The sequence below is a fragment of the Carassius gibelio genome, chromosome A21 (assembly GCF_023724105.1).
Source record: "Carassius gibelio isolate Cgi1373 ecotype wild population from Czech Republic chromosome A21, carGib1.2-hapl.c, whole genome shotgun sequence".
NCBI lineage: Eukaryota > Metazoa > Chordata > Actinopteri > Cypriniformes > Cyprinidae > Carassius > Carassius gibelio.
Genome location: NC_068391.1, coordinates 21,668,219 through 21,686,068, shown reverse-complemented (window position 1 = coordinate 21,686,068; position 17,850 = coordinate 21,668,219). Strand labels below are relative to the sequence as shown.

The following is a 17,850-nucleotide window of genomic DNA, read 5'->3' as shown; positions in this document are numbered from 1 at the left end:
ACTTGGAGATGTTGTTCTCCTGCGACCTGACCTCAGTTGAATGAGAAACGACCCAGAAAAAAACACACACCCACTGATCACCACGGACCAATGGAATCTCAGAGGTGTTTAGGAGACAAAACTCCCCAGAAGGTTTGCTTTGGTGAGCTGTTTCGAACTGCCAAAAGAACTCAAAACAAATTATTTTCAACTTGATTTTGTTTGAAACGAAGTTGTATCAGTTCGTTTCTTGGATATCTTTTGGAGTATATCAGGGCCTTTAGGATGGTACATGCAGTGTGGTCCAATATGTAATCCAAAATACAGACCTTCTGGAAAAAATACATTTCTGGCCCAGGGGCCCAGCACTCCCATTCTACTGTTGCTGACCTCAAAAGCAAGTCCTTTAGTTGGCACAGAACCTGAAATATGGTGAAAGACTGGCACCATCACCTGCAAGAGGTAAGAATGAGCAAAACTGCCATATTTACTTGCTGAAAGAAGATCACCTCAGAGCCGAGCTAGTGAGTACACCACTCTTTGTGCTATTGGTAAGGAGGATAAACCAACTCTGCAATACTTCCAAACTTGTTGCACACAGAAAGTCCTGGATGTTTCCCATCTAGAGCAATGGTGCACTCAGAGTTTGCATCGTCTTTGTGCTGCTTGGCTCAGAGTTACTGCAACTGTTCTTCCTGCAGACAGATGCCTCTGGAGTGGGATTGAGGGCTGTGCTACCGCAGGAAACAAGGATATTACAGACTGCTGGCGTCCCTGAACACCTGATACTGTAGACCAGGGGTGTCTAGCTCAATTCCTGGAGGGCCGGAGCAACCCTAATTAAACACACCTTATCCAACAAATCAAGTCCTTCAGGCTTATTTAAAAACATCATGGAGTGAGTGTTGGAGCAGGATTGGGACTAAACTCTGAAGCTGAGCTAGAAACTTGAGTTTGACACCCTTACTCTAGAAGAAGTGTTTGGCCAATACATGGGCGATGGATTCCCTCCATTTCTAGCTTATGGGGAGAGCCTTTGTGCTAGAGATAGACCATTGAGTGTGCCAATCCTCCTTATATACAAAATACACAAGCTGTTTATAGTGCCCCCGAAACACCAGGGGGCCCCCTTGCTCTTAAAGAAGATTTAATTTAGTTTTGTTTTTGAATTTGGCCAGAAGTTATGAAAACATGAATGTTTTTTTTTTAATGCGTTGTGCAAATAACCTTTCTACGTAAAAATCAGTTAAATAATGTAATGTGGATGTTGTACAGTCTTGCTCGAGACTAAAAAACGTGTTGAAAGCGTACTGAGCCATGGAATAGACACTGTTTCTCACAGGGCGTCTTCAGCTGGCGCGGGGCCTGGTGCAAGTAATGAGCGGGTCCCCCCTCGGTCCGTTCATGATCGACTCCAACAACGCGAATCGAGACGAAGTGAAACATGGAGAAATGCATTTCATTCATCGGTTCATAACCACTCATTACCCACTCCACCGCACCAACTACATATATAAACCACTCCCCTGGCACACACCATGGATGGACACACACATACAGTTCAACTGTTGTGTCTCAGACTGGACACCTGAGCACCAAACCAGTAGACATTACCCATGTTGCTTCAACACACAGGGTTTGCTTGTGTTACACAGTGTACATACATAAATGGAGGCAGACGTTTTGTCTCTTCTTTCTGCAATAATAATAGAGGAGGACGCCTTTGCCTTTAAACTTAAACAATTCTTTGTACACCCAAAATGAGTATGATGGTTTATAGCACATGGTATCATATCATGGTATCTTGTTAATATCTGTTTGTTTAATGTTATAGAATATGATTTGAAGATACCCTTGAGTGTAAACTGTCAGATAATAGAGCTGTTAGTTAGTCTGTGACTAGCGTTTGGTAAGATAAGCAATTATTAAAGATTATTTTAGCACAATTTGTCATGCTGTGCTGCTTACTGGCTTAGGTTGGTAGTGTCCTCCTCCTGGAGAGATGCTAACAGCCTCCATTCCCTGTTTTAGCCCATCTGTCATATTAAAGGCTGCCAAAGATCCAGTGGTCAGCCCTGTCCTAGTGATCCTGAATTCTTAAGTTCGGCACGGTCCAGTTAACCCTGCTGGTAGATGCTGAACTAAACCCTCTGGCTGCAAGAGTCATCTTTCTCCATTGACAGCCAGTTTGGGAAAGCCACAGAAACCTCAAATATGGAGGTGGAGTAATAACTTTAAAGCTTGAATAGATGTCAAAACCCTTGAGTTAGCCTTTGACCCTTGACTGTAATGTCAGATATACAGTGCACTGCAAGGGGTTTCTGATGAACATACAAGAAGATATTTTGAAGAATGTGTGTAACCAAACAGTTGACAGTCTGCATTGACTTCAATATTATGGAAAAGTCAGTGGCTACCATCAGCTGTTTGGTTACATTGTTTAAAATGACTCTTGAGTCCAGCAGAGGAAAGAAACTCCTACAGGTTTGGAACGACGTGAGGGACAGTATTTAAACTAAATTTCTCACTGAAGCTGCGTGGATTTACTTTAACAAAGTAAAATTATCCATAAACTGCACAATTCAGTCCAGTGCTACAATTTATGTTCGCGCACCGTTTTGTTTTTAATTTAATCGAGCTTTACGTAACCGGAAATCGAAAAAGAAACAAAATCAGGTGAGTCGTTCAGTTTGTCAGCTATCCTGCAGGGCAAACCCAGCAAATACAGCTGCTAAATGTGACCCGCTTTGTTCAAATGAGTTGTTCAGAGTCGGCTAGTGGTGAAACTGCAGGCTAATTTGCATTCTGTGTTCATTCCAGTGGTAATTCATTTGTAAATATTGTTTATCACTGTGCATGTGTTCAACGAGCTCTTCAAGGATTTAAAAAAAAACCCAAAAAACCCCCCAAAAAAACAGTTCGATTAACAATTTACCTACCAATGTCCACATCACGTTAATTATCCTATAATAATAATAATAATAATAATAATAATAATAATAACATTCCATTTTGTGTAATTAAAAAAATGTTGCTAGTATTAATTACTATGTATTAGCTATTAGTATTAGGCCTACTCATTACTTATAAACAGGAACACAGTAATTTAAGTGTGGTCCATATTTTTTAATCTCCAGAGGAACGTAATGTATTTATACTATACTATTCCCTGTCGATCTGATGGCAGGCCTGGCACGAGTTCTCCTTTCCCAAATTTTCTCATCGCACTAAAATGCAGCATTTAGAAACACATGTAATTTTGCATTTAGAATGTAATTAACACTCTTTCTCGATTTAGCAGCCTGCCTGGCAGAGCAGATTAAGTGTCTTTAAACCATTGCTAGTTTCCCTTTCATTAGATCTGAGAAAACTGAAGCAGGATGAAACTCAGTCAGACTGAGAATCAGAGTAAGTAACTCTGTCAGGCTCTGCTATCACAAACCCGCTTGGTTAATCATTCCCTCTAGACATGATAATGGGCAGTTTTGTGAGTCTATAAAAGTCTTCATGGCAGGCTGGTGTGCAGCAGGGCTCGATATGCGAGTGCTTCAAATTGTGTCTTTATGTTGGGAACATTCCTATTTTATGCTTTTGGGCTGATAGTAAACATTGCTTAAATTCGCTCTTTTTTATTTAAAATTGTATTTTATATTTAGGTTAAAAGTCTATATCAAACATTTTTATTGCATATAAAAAATAATCCCTGGTTTTATTTAAAAGCTAAATTGGCCCATGTTTTTTTTTTCAGAACACGTGAATGTGAATGTGATCAAGTTTTCGATATATTTTTTTTAACTACATGCCTTTTCAAACAATGTATGTAATTCTGTCTTATCAAGCGTCCCATCTTCCTTTGCCAAACAACCTTTGTGTTTGTTATGACAGAATTATTACTCTATAATATATCTCACATTACAAAGTGCAGTGACTGTACTTTATAACATACACACTCTTTTGATGTTTACACCGATGGATTATGATTAAACATACAAAACATTTAAATGTTAAGTGCAATTTCAGCAAAATGTTGTTTTTTATTGTCATAAAGACATGTATAGATTTCTACAGCTTTACATTGAGCTGATGCACGATCTGACTGATAAACCGAGCACGAGCTGGCGGAGAAAAAATACAGAAAACGAAAAAAAAGTTATTTAAATGTAAAGAAATTTCCAAATAATAATAATTATTTAACAATGTGAAACGAGCTAGTTATTATAGTTATTGTAAAACGTTAAAGAGGTTCTTCAGAAGTATACTGTGGGACCCATGCTGTTTAGACTCGGTGATGTTACATTACTTTTTTTTTTTAAGTAAATGTAGATGTTTACGAACATTTTAGGTTACCCGATGAAACATGATAATAAGGTTATTGTTATAATATTCTAACTTAAAACAGGTGTTCCAGATACTTTCAGGTGAAAAAAAACTGGCGCTCCATGTGATGTAAAGTCAGTTTTAGTTTAAAAATTTTTACATCAATATTGTGTTGACCTCGTTGTTGTAGTTGTTTTTTTTTATTAAATTGACATGATGTTTATGTATTATGAATAATACTATGAAAGAAACACATGAACATAGCAACACTAGCTAGATGTAAACACAACCACTATCTCATAATAAAGCTGAGAATACTGAGAGCATTGGTGCTAGTCCGGTATAAAGAGAACTCTCTAATCCAGCTTTAACTGAAGAAGATTGGGAAGATGTCTTAAGAGACTGATGAAGATTGATTAAGAATGAGTAATTAACCATGTTGTAGTGGCATGCATTGTCTCTGAAGTGTATTTTCTGGTCTTTTCTTGCTTTAGAATGACGGTATAAAAATAAATAAAAACATTTGCAGAAATCTGGCGGTTCTTTTTGAGCTTCTCTTTTGCGCGCTAGATGCAGCATTTCTTACGATAATTAAATATAAATTCTTAAAATAAAACTAATTTAATTATAACTGATCTCATCCGAGCTTTAATTTACACGACACACTGGTATCAGGAAAGATTAGCGTGCTGCACCAGAATTATTGTTTTTTCTCAGAAAGAAAAAACCCCTCGAAGTGTTATTTCTGCGTATAAAGAAATAATATGCTAGTTCTGCTCAAGTGTGTTCAAGAATTATTTTAATTAGTGTGGCAACGCTTAACAATCAATGTGCTTCAGTTTCTGGACATACTGCATCTAACTTCAGCAGATTCTCCTGAAGATCCTCGGTGTGTGAAGTTCACTTTCTTTCTTTCAGTCTCTCGTCTGATTGGAGGTGTAACGCGTCCTTAAAGAGGCACGTGAGCTCGTTGTGTTAGCCTGACAGAGCACACCGAGGAAGTGACCATAACACTGGCCTCTCGGAGCCGACCCATTAGGAAATGAAAGGCATTATTATCAGTGGATAAGGAGCAGTGGTATTAAACATCCATCAGTTACCACAGACCTTCTCCTTCGTATCATCTAAATACACCCATGCAGATAAAAACTGTCACTTAATGTGGCAAACCGAGATAAGCAATAGATTTTAAAGTTGGCCTTTCTCTAATTCATCAGAATGGTATAGGGTTGGATATAATTGCACGCTTTTATAATTAAGAAATGTGCTGGGAGATTTCGTGCATTGTCAAACAGCTTATATAGACATAGATTGACGTCGTGCATAATATACGGAAAGAGAAAATGCAAGAGTTTAATTTCTAGGAAATTCCTACAGGATTCGACACGCATTGAAATTTAGTTCTGTTAATTTAATCGAGAAAAATCCGTTAGATATTATTAAACGATTGTTTAAAATAGTATAATATTATTTAATGAAAACTGTGAATTCAAAGTTAATTTTCGATGATGTACAATGTGCGTTTTTATCTTCTTCAAATAATCAAGCTGCAGACCACGCTGATTCCACAAATTATTTAAGAAATTCTTTCTTTTGATGTTTATTCAAACATTAAATCAACAGGGGTACAACATAAAGTTATAGCTTTGTTATTTAGTCTACACATTCATATAATTTTACAAAACATGTTGTTTTCACTGGAAGAAAAGCATGCGGTAAATCTATCGACACAATGAAACAACGAGGTGGAGAGAATCCAGGCTGTGTGTGAGATCCACGAGGACAACACACACTGTCCGTGACACCGAGCACAAACACGACGAACACGACTCATCACGAGACACAATCACACATCTGACAAACCGTTGTTCCCATGGAGCACTGCGTGCAGTGTTGTTCCGCGTTTATATTTATGTACAATGTATGAGTTTGACTTGTCTTCAGAACGTTGAATCCAAACAATGGATTTAAACTGTTGTGCAAGTTTAGGTAAACACAGACAATCCGCTGTAAAATCCAGCACGGGGATTTCTCCCGGTTCCGTTCACTCGTCAGCTGTTGTACTGACACGCGTTCAGACCGGAGCCGGGACTCTGTAACCCGCTATATCCGAAAGATGCGTGCTGCTTGGATTTCAGTCTTAAGGAGTTACAGGTGTCTCTGTAGACGCTGTACGGAGATCCCGGAGGACCGTAGGGGCACGCGGACGAGCTCATGGCCGGACTGATCGCGGAGCTCCCGATACCGTTCAGGTTACCGATGTTGTTCAGGCCGGTGGTCGGCATCCCGGGCACGGCGGAGTGTCCCATCCCGGACGCCATGCTCATGGAGGAGATGGAGGTCGGGGAGGAGAACATGGACTGGGACGTGAGGGGACTCATGGAATTGAAGAAGGTGAAGTTCTTGGTGGACAGCGGGGCTGTGGCCAGGCCTTTGTTGGTCCAGTTGTTGTAGGTGTAGGCGGGGTACACGTCATCGTAGGGCTGCATGAGTCCGCTGAACTGGGGCAGGTAACTGTTCTTACACAGATCCATCTGCTGGTTGCGCTCCCGTTTTCTCCACTTCGCCCTCCGGTTCTTGAACCAAACCTACGGAAGAGGACGCGTTATTCACCCAAGCGCAGCAAACGCTGTTATTGACCAAATAAATAACTCAAAACATTTGCAAAACATTTAAAATTCACAACACTAGTATGTGCATAGGCCTATTTAAATAACAATTTACAATATCAACAAGTCATATATTTTCATAAGCATTTAAAAAATATAGGGTTTGCATCTAAAAAAATTGTAATACATTTGTCTATTAATTTAACCGACAGTATACTTTTAACCGAACTTTTTAATTCTAAAGTCCTTCACTATCAGGATCTGGAAGGCTGTGAAATTATCTAAAAGATCGGCCTGCTAGAAAATATTTCTGAATATCGCTAGGAAAAAAAATATATAGATAGCTACATATATATATAGGCCTAGCTACTTTTTCTATCGTGGCCTGGAAGTACAGCTTTTTATGTTTTAATATAATAATAATAATAATAATAATAATAATAATAAATCCTCTCGTCTCGTAGGCTATTTGAAAAAATGATCTATTTTCAAATACATAACAGGATACACACTAAGCGAACAATTCACAAATATAAGACTTTTTATATTTGATTTGGTTAGCTTATTAAGGTCATTTTAATTTTTGCAAGTTAATCTGCAAATTTTATTTGCATCATATTGTAGCTAAATATTGCATATTCCACTGAAATAAATAAGAAAATAAACTCCAGTCTTGGCCGGAAACACATGCAGGGTGATTCTGTAGCTAAACTGTAGTGTGTGTGAGTGCTTCAGGGTGTCGGTGGGTGGTGTCGTACCCGGACCCGGGCCTCCGTGAGGTTGGTCCACACGGCGATCTCCTCTCGGGTGCTCATGTCCGGGTATCGGTTCCTCTGGAAGGTGGCTTCCAGCTCCTGCAGCTGCTGGCTGGTGAAGTGAGTCCTCTGACGTCTCTGTTTCTTTTTCTTGGAATCTTCGGCATTCCCATCGTCACTTCTCTGCTCCACAGACCTCTCCTTTTCTGGGGAGAATAATGTTGAGGTGATATGTGGTGCTCGGTCGCACCTATTTTTGCCAGAATTCTGGAAGGAGTCCGATTCAAACCGGGAGTCGGACAAAACGGAATCATGATGCGTTTGCACAGACTAGATGTGCTAGTCAAGCAATAAATATGTAAATACGTCTTATTAAAATATATCTTTCAATCAGGACCTATTTGCACACAGTGCTTACGGCTATATTATTTCAGATATCTAAGACAGAAGTTAAAGGCCCGCTCGTGTTTTAAACTCAGGCCTAGTTCTTTGTTTTTTACTGAATTTAGATTACGTTCATGTACAGATTGGCAGTTTATATCACATCATTCTCCTGCCAATAATCGCGCATTTAATTTAATATCATTAATATCAGAAACGGTCTTCGAGTTCTTTAGGGGATCTAGCCTATGATCAAAACGGATATAGCCTATACCTATACAGTATATAAATATGTTTCTTTTATTAAGAAAGCAACAAACGTGTTAATAATATAGGCTAAGCTTGAATTTCTATTTATTTTTGTGCGTTTGCAAACAGCAAGCGGCCAACGTGCAACAAACAGGCTTCAGCGAAATTAGGCCGAACAAAAAAAAAGGTAAACAACAAAAGTTATTTCTATGTACCAAAACAAAACATTTGCAGGTAAAGCAGATATGGAAAGATGCCATATTTTTAACATGTAAATGCATGCTTTTCGTGAAAGGCTTGCATTCATGTACTTTCGGTATGTAAATGTGTGTTTATATAGGTGTGTAAATGATATGACCGGTGTTTTTACCTGCTGTCTCAGTATCTGAAGATTCGCAACTCGAGTTCTCTAACGTTTCTCTGGTGCTGTTGCTTCTCGGCAGAGGAAAAGATGAGGCCATGTCCAAATTCATTCCACCTTTAAAACAATCATGCGTGTTACAAACTCTCTCCAGCGCTGCGACACGGAGTCAGTAGATTCGCCAAGAAATCCCCTCGCTTTTCTACTGAATAAACCCGTGCACAGCAGCGATCTCCTCCAAACTACTGCAGATGTGTTCCTGAAGAGTGAGTGTTTGGAGTGATCGAATGGAGGAGCAGGAGCAGATCACAGCAGGACCCACCCTCCTCTCAGTCCCACCCACAGAGACAATCATTTCTTACACACACAAGTCAACCTTTCTCCTTCAGAGCTCTCAGCCGAGCTTCTGGCCATTATCTCTGCACCTAGTGTCGGAAACACTGTTTTTGGACAGTAAGAGGCTATTAGCTGAACAAACCACATTTCTCAAACACACACAAACCTCCTGTATCCACGCCGATGAAACAGTTCTTCAGGAGTCCACCTGAAGTCTATTTAATTAAAGCTTTTTTTTTTTTTTGGTCAATGCACATGAGGTAATTACTGTTATTCACATGCGGTTTAACAACAGTCATTGAGGCAATGTCAGCACTTAATTGTTGAAATGAAAAAGAGGCTAAGTTTATTTGCCTTTGTCATTGACAGTTCCATTAGTTCAGAGCAGTTGGGCTGCTGCTGTTTTGAATACAGGCGACGTGTCGGAACGAGCAAACCGAACAGTGTTCAGAGGAAAACTCTTTTGCATCTGAGGTTTATGAACACGTTATTACAGTCCAGGACTAATGCAGACTTACTCTTACCACAGTCTTTCAAACAATGACATGGCTAGATAACGTCAAATGGCCAATAATGAGACATCTAATCTGGGCTGAATGTGACAGGTTCATTGTCACTCAGAAAACTTCTCGCTGTCGCGTCTGATTGTTCTGTGCGGGATTTGTCCAGGTCAGAGGCGCCTGCTGGGGAACACAATGCCGCCTGAGAGCCGCCTTACTGACGGAGAATGATCCCAAAAATATCAGACAACGAGACATCTCTAAATGTGTACGACACAAGTTTCAGTCACCAGCTTTCTCAAATGATTTGTTTGAAAATCCCACAGTTCTCTCTCTCTCTCACACACACACACACACACACACACACACACACACACACACACACACACACACACACACACACACACACACACACACACACACACACACGCATGTTATGAATAAAGAACCGAAGGTTTATGTTTTTACTGTTCTGTACTGTACACCATAGGCTGTGTATAGCAACCTTTCCCTGCTTTTGGCCTTAGCATCTGGCCTATTTAATATAAATTCTTTATTATTTTTAATATTATCATTATTATTATCCTTAGCCCATTGTAATTTACGAAGAAAACATTTAGTCAGATCTGTTTAGATTTTCTTGTCATTCGTTGCTTTAGTTTAAGTCCATTATTTGCGATATTCTCGAAACGAATTATCCTGAAGCTACTGAATCTTTTAAAGCCAAACAGTTGCACAAAGCATTTCCTTTATATTTAAATAATCTTCACAATCAATATACAAAAAAATTAAAAAAACATAATAATCGACGAAGACCTAAAGATCTGTTTGCTGATGAATGATATTAATATTTATATCTGTAACAGAAAACTATATATTTCTTTAATGACAATGCGCGATAATTGTTTAAAACGGAGAAAATGTAATGTTGTCCTCGTTATTTATTTTATAGGTTGGACTAATAGTTTAATTCAAGCAAATAAAATCAATAATGTGTGTCTTTTTTGTTTTATGCATTGCTTAAACACCAACAAACAATCGAGTGCAATCCCAGTTAATAGATCCATTCGACAGGAGATGTTTGAGGCTGAGGATGTAATATATGATCGTTCTCAGTGAATGGCTGTTTTCTGATTAATTATAACAGTTTAATTAATTATATTTGACGCGCAGCATCACTAGCGTGACTCCATTTGTCACCAATTACAAACTACAGCAAAACCAAATCGTTTCAAGGGAAAAGCTGATCCCGAAGCCAAATTAAGCGCACAACTTTCTCATTTTCTCTCTTAAAGAAGTTTTAAACGACTCGATACTTCACACAGCTCAGATTAGACTGATGTCCACAGACACATTCAACCACATCTGACTGACTGCTTCACTAAACAACCAGGATATTATCTGACAAACAACAACAACAACAACAACAACAACAATAATAATATTTTTAATGGAAGCCCGTGCAATGAAGAAAAAAAATTTATCTAAAAAAGGCAACAACAATTAATTGGTTTTATTCAAGTCGAAAATATAATTTAACATCACTGACTCAACCTATATATCAGCAAAACTTATTTTATAAATTAAATCAGGTATAAATAGATCTTTTAGATAACGATTACAGGTTAGCACTTTTTAGTAGGCTTTAAAGCCTCTGAATAATTGTTATGTGTGGATGTTATTATCATTTTTAAGGACTATGCTGCATCTGGTCTTAGTGACCGATGCTTTGTGGGAAAGAAGTACAGGCTATTACTATTATTATTATTATTATTAGGCTATTATTATTATTATTATTATTATTATTATTATTATTATTGTTGTTGTTGTTATAGAGATGCATTGATGAGAAGCCGCATATGAATAATAACATGCTATTTATTTATAGCAATCCGCCAGAGGGTTAAGAGGATTTTGAACAGGCCTAATATACGAAAATACTTTAATGATTTTAAGAAAACTATATGCAAAACACTAAATGCAAAACGCACGCCTGTTATATTATTACACATCTATTGATTTAACTGAGCTCATTCATTAATTGTTCTGCACGGGCAGCAGGAAGACCCACCACCATTTCAAGTGAAACATTTAGATTTGTCGAGTTATACCAGAACCTGTTATCTACAGCGATAATAATACAAACATACATTTACTTCATAGGCTACATCATTACAGGCCTACAAGCAATACTTCCAAACAAACTCTGTTAAACGCGACTAATAGTGACTCACGTGCAGTTCTCTGAAGGCTGTTTGCTTCCTTTTCTCGCGTCTTAAATCGTCTCCATGCATTCATAGCATATAGTTCCTCAAATGTGTGGTTGTAAGCAATGTTCAAGTTTATTCGGCTGAAGACGCGCGCCGCAACCTCTGTCAGGTAGACGGCGTGACGTCACGGCCGCATGACGTCACGCGCCTGCTCGAGCTTGAACCTCTGCTGTTTTAGTGGATAGTAAGACGACATTTCAGATCTACTGCACTGATTACTGTCATATGCGCGCTGATCGGAGACTACAAGGCAATATATATATATTATATTTTTTACCTTATATATATTTTTTTAATTATTATTATTTGTGTTTTTTTTCACACTGGTATTTAGCTACTCTATTTTTGTTGTTATCCTTCTTTGAAACCCATTGTTAAAACACGCATTTTAATAGTTTTCTTTATATTGCCTGAATGGAAAAAGTATCTTGTCGGATTATTTGAAGCATGCGTGTATTTATTCTGGTTCATTTTTGAGAATCTCTGCATGACATCTTTCATTTTAAAACAAGTAGCCCATACAGTCTTAAAAGACCACTTCAAACTTGAATAAATGAATGAATGAACGAATACAAACCCGTCGCTTGAAACAAGAAATAAATAGACTAATATTTATTATTAATGCAATGAATTAAACTGTTATAATTCATCAGATTGATTGATTCCTCTAATAGTCCTAGCCATGCTTAGCATATTCCTGTACATTACTCTTGCCTTGCGCGATTAGAAATATTTAAATACATACTCTGATAAAACTCATGACTGAATTAAATTTAAGCAAACAGTGAGGTGAAAGCGCTTACAGTAAATCATTATATTCTAGCTCACGGTCGCTGCTACAAAGGTCATGTTCCCAAATTACAGACTTTGATTTCTCATGTTGTTTTCTGACTCAAGCCACGCAAACAATAACCTGACCTTCAACGACGTCTTCAATGGTTCATTTTCTCAAAAATTTTTAAATAAAATAATTGTTTAGCCTACACTTTATTTCGATGGTCCACTTTAGACATTCTAAGTAACTTTGCAACTACAGGTCAACTATTCTCTCATTAGAGCAGGAGAGCCGTATATTGAGTATATCTATCTATCTATCTATCTATCTATCTATCTATCTATCTATCTATATATATATATACATATTGAAATTGCACCTTAACGTTGATCAAAAGTAGGCTATGGTAGCATATTTTAGCATGGACTGAGGCCATGTGTGAAATTAGTTAAAGTGACAGCACTTCTTCATGACTGGTTTCTAAATTCATGTATTGCCCACATTCCCCGTCTGCTCTGAAAACGCGCTCTTTTAATAATGTAAGGCTTTCTGCCTCTGTGTATTAGCTGAGATTACTGTCTGACCTCCAAACAGAGTTTAGCACGAGATATCCAGGCATATTTGTCTCGACACACTCAAGTGTGCTGTATGAGCGCTCTGGAAGAGTCTGGGAGAATTATTACAGGAGAAACGAGCTCTCAGCACTCCATCCATGATGTTTTCGGCTATTCTCTGATTTGTTTGCTAATATTAATTAGTTTAGTGCAACGTGCTTCTAAGTTTAAATCACAGTTGCACTTGAAGAACAGTGCGCGTCGAGGCGCTGATCGCTACACTTCAAGCGTGCGTTATTGATCAATAATTATATAATAATATTGGCACCGCTCACGTGTTTTATCTACATGCATTTCTCAAGTTTTGGTCCTAAAACGCTCTTGTGTGTACTTCATCCAAGCATTGTGTAGTTCGGACTTAAGCCATCGATAATTGAAGAAAGTGTGTTTGTGTGTATGTGTGCGTGTGTGTGTGTGTGTGTGTGTTGTGTGTGTGTGTGTGTGTGTGTGTGTGTGTGTGAGAGAGCTTCGTGCTTTCTATAGATAAAAGCTAATTTCATTTAAAACGAAAATGGGCATTGTCTTTTTTATTCCGCTGTTTGTCATATTTATTTGGTAAATGAATTAAACTCTTATGGAACTGTTTTGCAGTTATGAGTTTTCTTTCAAGCAAACATATTTTATTAAACAAAACAACGGTTTTCACAAAATCAGTGTAATCACAGTTCAATCTGCCTTTGATGAGGATGCAGGTTATTATCAGGATTGAAATCTATCTTTTGCTTAGTTCAGTGAAATTTGTTAACATCTAGTCTGTAAATACAGATATGCAATATTAAATACAGTATAGTGTTTTCAGGAAACAGCTCTGTGATTCATACCTGGAAACCCATCGGCCTCTCTTCCTGCAGGTTTCTCTGTGGCAGGCCATAACTCCTGAAGGTCCTCAAACGGGTCCTGGTTCTCCTGCGGCTTTAGCCTGTCTCTAGAGTGATATAATGAGACCACGCTGGCCAAGTTCAAAGGGACACATTTTACTGAAGAAATTTGTGTCTTTTCCCATTCTATCATTGCGTTGCCAATTTTAATTGGAATAACAGTATAAGAAATTATGTATTTTTGATTTAATTATACATTTTACATCATACAATACACCCTCATTAAAAACAGTGCACAGTTCAAGCATTTTTTTTGTCCAACATCTGTATTTAATAGCTGCAATCCAGAATGTGAACCCTAACTAGTGAAATCTGCTTCATTAGTAATAGAATATAATTATAGTGGTCAGTAAAGCATGTTGTCATTTCTCTTTCATTTTCTCTTTCCTCAATATTAAGCAATATTTTTGACTGGATGAGAACTGAATGATGACTGATCACTCTTGGTTTAATTCTCTTGCCATCACTGAGTCATTATTTCCCTGTTTATCCCTGTAAACCTGCTTTGAAATAATCGGTATTGTATAAAGCACTATAGAAATAAGACTCCTGAAAATGTTAGTTAGACTAAAACTAATGATCACACAGGGTATAACAAATTCTCCAAATAGTTGGTCATTTTTGTACTTCTTAGCTATTTTTTTATTTTCTTGTTACAGTTTTGGTGTTCCCAGTCAAAAATTTACCAGCCTACAAAAAATGACACACAATGACACACAACCGCACACGATTATACTTCTGAAATGGTATAGTTTTCTGTTAAATGTATTAAATTTATTCCAGTAATGCTGTGGATCATTTAGTTAATCTCGAGAGAGGTTGCAGTATTGGTTTACGACTGAAGTCTGTGAGTTTTGTGAGAAGACTGAAGGAGCACGATGGTCACTCAGCAGTTTTAGTTAGCATGCATATTGACAAGAAACTACTCAGTAAATCCAGCCAGTATTTTTAGAGATTTGTGATGATGTAATGCATTAATACATGTGTCATGTTTTCATCTATGCGGTATTTTATTGTGAATTGCATGGGCAGTTATGATGACATAAAGTGCATGACAGCAAACAAACTGTTTATGGATAGTCGATCAAACTGAATCATGTTTAAACAAATGCACATAGCTTTTTTTATTATTGGTAATGGAAAAATGTGTTAATGTAACTAAATAAGCAAGCACTGATAAGCTGTGAAAACAGGTTTGATTGTTTTATAGAGTAGAGATTGGTGTGCAATAGACTGAAGTACATTTGTAAACAAGAAAATTACTAATATTTTGTGTGAGGTCCCAACCCGAGTTTTGACATCAAGAGGAGAAGTCTCCTTTAAAATAATCACATGTTGTTGCTTTGCAGCTTGAAATGAAGACGGACACAGGTTTTGTTTTATCCAGCTGTATTCACTCAGTGCTACTTATAACATCCAAGGGAATAATAATAAAAATGTAAAAAACGAATCATTGAGGATCAGCCCTTGTGTCAGTATTTTGTTGAAGAACCTTTTGCTTTAATTACAGTCTTTAGTCGGTTTTCAAAGTGACTCTACTAACTATGCAGTATTTGCCCGCTCTTCTCTGCAGAACCACTCAAGCTCAGTTCAGTCTGATGGTGAGTGTTTGTGGACTGCAGTCACAGGTTTTCACTGAGGTTTGTGTTCTGACGAGGACATGCAAGACATTCAGCTTTTTCTCCTTCAGCCACTGTGAGCTCAGTTTTGCTGTGTGCTTTGGGTCTTTGTCATGTTGGGAGGTAAACCTTCTTCCCAGCTACACCTGACTGAGATTACAAGTCATTTTTAGGAGGAACTCATCCTTTTACCAACTCAGTGATTCTGTTTTATTATTTGTCTTCTGATGTGTTGGTGTTATATATTTCACATGGATGTTATACAGCAAATACGGCTGATAAAAACATGCCGTCTTCATTTCAGGCTGCTCAGCGACAAAATGTTGTTATTTTAAAGGGGATTCTTTTCAAGACCCACTAATGTAAGTAACATTAATATGTTGTGTAAGATATTTCACACACAAAGGCCTTTAGTCAATAATAACTGTCTTTTGTACAGGTCTTGATGAGGAAAAACACTATCCGTGGGAGTTCAGCATTTTTACACCATTGCTGCTCTTGGTATTCTGGGCTCTTTATGTGTCCTGACAATAAGATTTATCGAGCAAACATAACCGTTGTGAAAAATACATATTTAAAAAATTTTTTTGGACAAACAAAGAGACAAAGTAAACCCAGGGTGATGTCAGAGCGCAGGGCGTAGTGGAGTGTGAGGACACACACCGAGCCTTAATAGTCTCGCTCCACGGCTTCTGAATGAGGGGAAGGTGAGCTCTTCACCGGAGTCCTTACTTGAGAAAAAACACACTGTCGAGAGAGACAAAAAGCTGCAAAGATGATTAAAAAGCTGTCAGGGTGTGTGCTAAAGAGAGAGACAGAGAGAGATTCAGAAAGGTGCGCTTCCACAGAACAAATACAGAAGAGACATGTATGAAGAGACTCTTTGGTTACTGCTTCAATTATCAAATAAATAAGTTAATAATCATAATAATGCATTTTGTGGTTTGCAGATTGAGCTCTTAAGGGTAAATGATGAAAGAGACTCATGTCTTCATGTTCTTGCAACCAAACCTCAAACCTAATTTTCTGGTTTGTGCTCTTTGGTCTGAATGTGATAAACTGAGTTTGCAGCCCATCTCTCGGCTGACGTCATCTGAGGTCAGGAGCTTATTCAGCAGTGGGAAGAACAGTTCAGACACCAAAAGAAGTGAGAAGGAACTGAAATTTGATTTGCCGAAGACATTAATAAGGGCATACAAGCCTTCCTCCTGCACACACACACACACACACACACACACATATATATATATATATATATATATATATATATATATATATACAGATTTTTTTGTATTTTATGTTCTTAAGCAGTTAGGAATGTTAGTGTAAAAATACTTCTTTGGCAAATAATAGTGAAAGCGAATACAAATCCAGGCAGTTTTAGTGCTATTGAGTTTTTGAACCATTCACTCGGACCATCCTTTGAGATTGTAGACAGAGTGTCAATGGTCCATTTGAGAGATAGGTGTCAGGAACGCACTTATAAGTCTGCGATCTGCCGTAAAGCAAGAAGAAGAAGAAGACGCCTCACACACCTGCTGCGGAGAACACGTTCAGGAGAGTTATAACCGTTCAGACATTGTGTGAATCAGAGGTAAAAAACTATATTAATACTGTTCAGTTTCTTGTCTTTACACATCAGTGTATCATCACGAGCCGTAGGGTTTAATTTGGTTTTGTTTGTGTATGTTTTATTTTTATTATTGTATGTTTTAGCCGTGATTCCCATTCACATCAATTATAAGACTGAGAGACCGCAACATCTTGGATGTCCTGGGGTAAGCAGATAAACAACACATTTTCATTTTTGGGTGAACTATCCCTTTAAACAGAATTGCATTTTGCTGTTTTTGTGAGTGTTGTGGAATTTGAAGTGATTAGAAAGCCAGCTAAACTTGCCAGTAATGAATAAGACTGAGCTCTTGATGTAAATGTACCATCACTTCAGTATGTCTTACAGTTTAATCTTCTCCAAAATATTTTTTTAGCAATGACCTGCTGATTTACATTTTCTGTGCATTCCAGCCTGTTCAGTGTGAAATCAGTCCAGAGAAACACATCTGTCTCAAACACAATTTACTGCCAGGCCTAGGAATTCAACATGCTCCAGATCTGGGGAAAGCCCTCTCAAGCGCCACAGTCAGGAACAACCCTGGCTTTTTTATCTAGATGGTCAGATAAAATGCTATCTGCCCCCATAAAGCTGT

At 37.9% G+C, this 17,850-nt stretch overlaps 1 protein-coding gene across 1 annotated transcript; it reads right to left on the bottom strand.

Moving 5' to 3' along the window:
• Window positions 1-5,903: 5,903 nt before the first annotated feature.
• On the bottom strand, window positions 5,904-11,800 carry LOC127941467 (pituitary homeobox 1-like). The gene is made up of 4 exons (XM_052536522.1): window positions 11,722-11,800; window positions 8,661-8,768; window positions 7,664-7,866; window positions 5,904-6,884 (listed from the first exon to the last, which is right to left on the bottom strand). The coding sequence occupies exons 1-4, from the start codon at window positions 11,783-11,785 to the stop codon at window positions 6,348-6,350; spliced, it is 912 nt and encodes a 303-aa protein (XP_052392482.1). The 5' UTR covers window positions 11,786-11,800; the 3' UTR covers window positions 5,904-6,347.
• Between the last annotated feature and the right edge of the window lie 6,050 nt (window positions 11,801-17,850).

Bases quoted from the DNA above. Each gene is read 5' to 3' on its own strand.
- LOC127941467 (XM_052536522.1), bottom strand. From the start codon at position 11,785: ATGAATGCATGGAGACGATTTAAGACGCGAGAAAAGGAAGCAAACAGC. The intron at 7,867-8,660 runs GTAAAAACACCG...TATTCTCCCCAG, and splicing joins TTCAGATACTGAGACAGCAG to AAAAGGAGAGGTCTGTGGAG. The intron at 6,885-7,663 runs GTACGACACCAC...CCTCTTCCGTAG, and splicing joins TCACGGAGGCCCGGGTCCGG to GTTTGGTTCAAGAACCGGAG.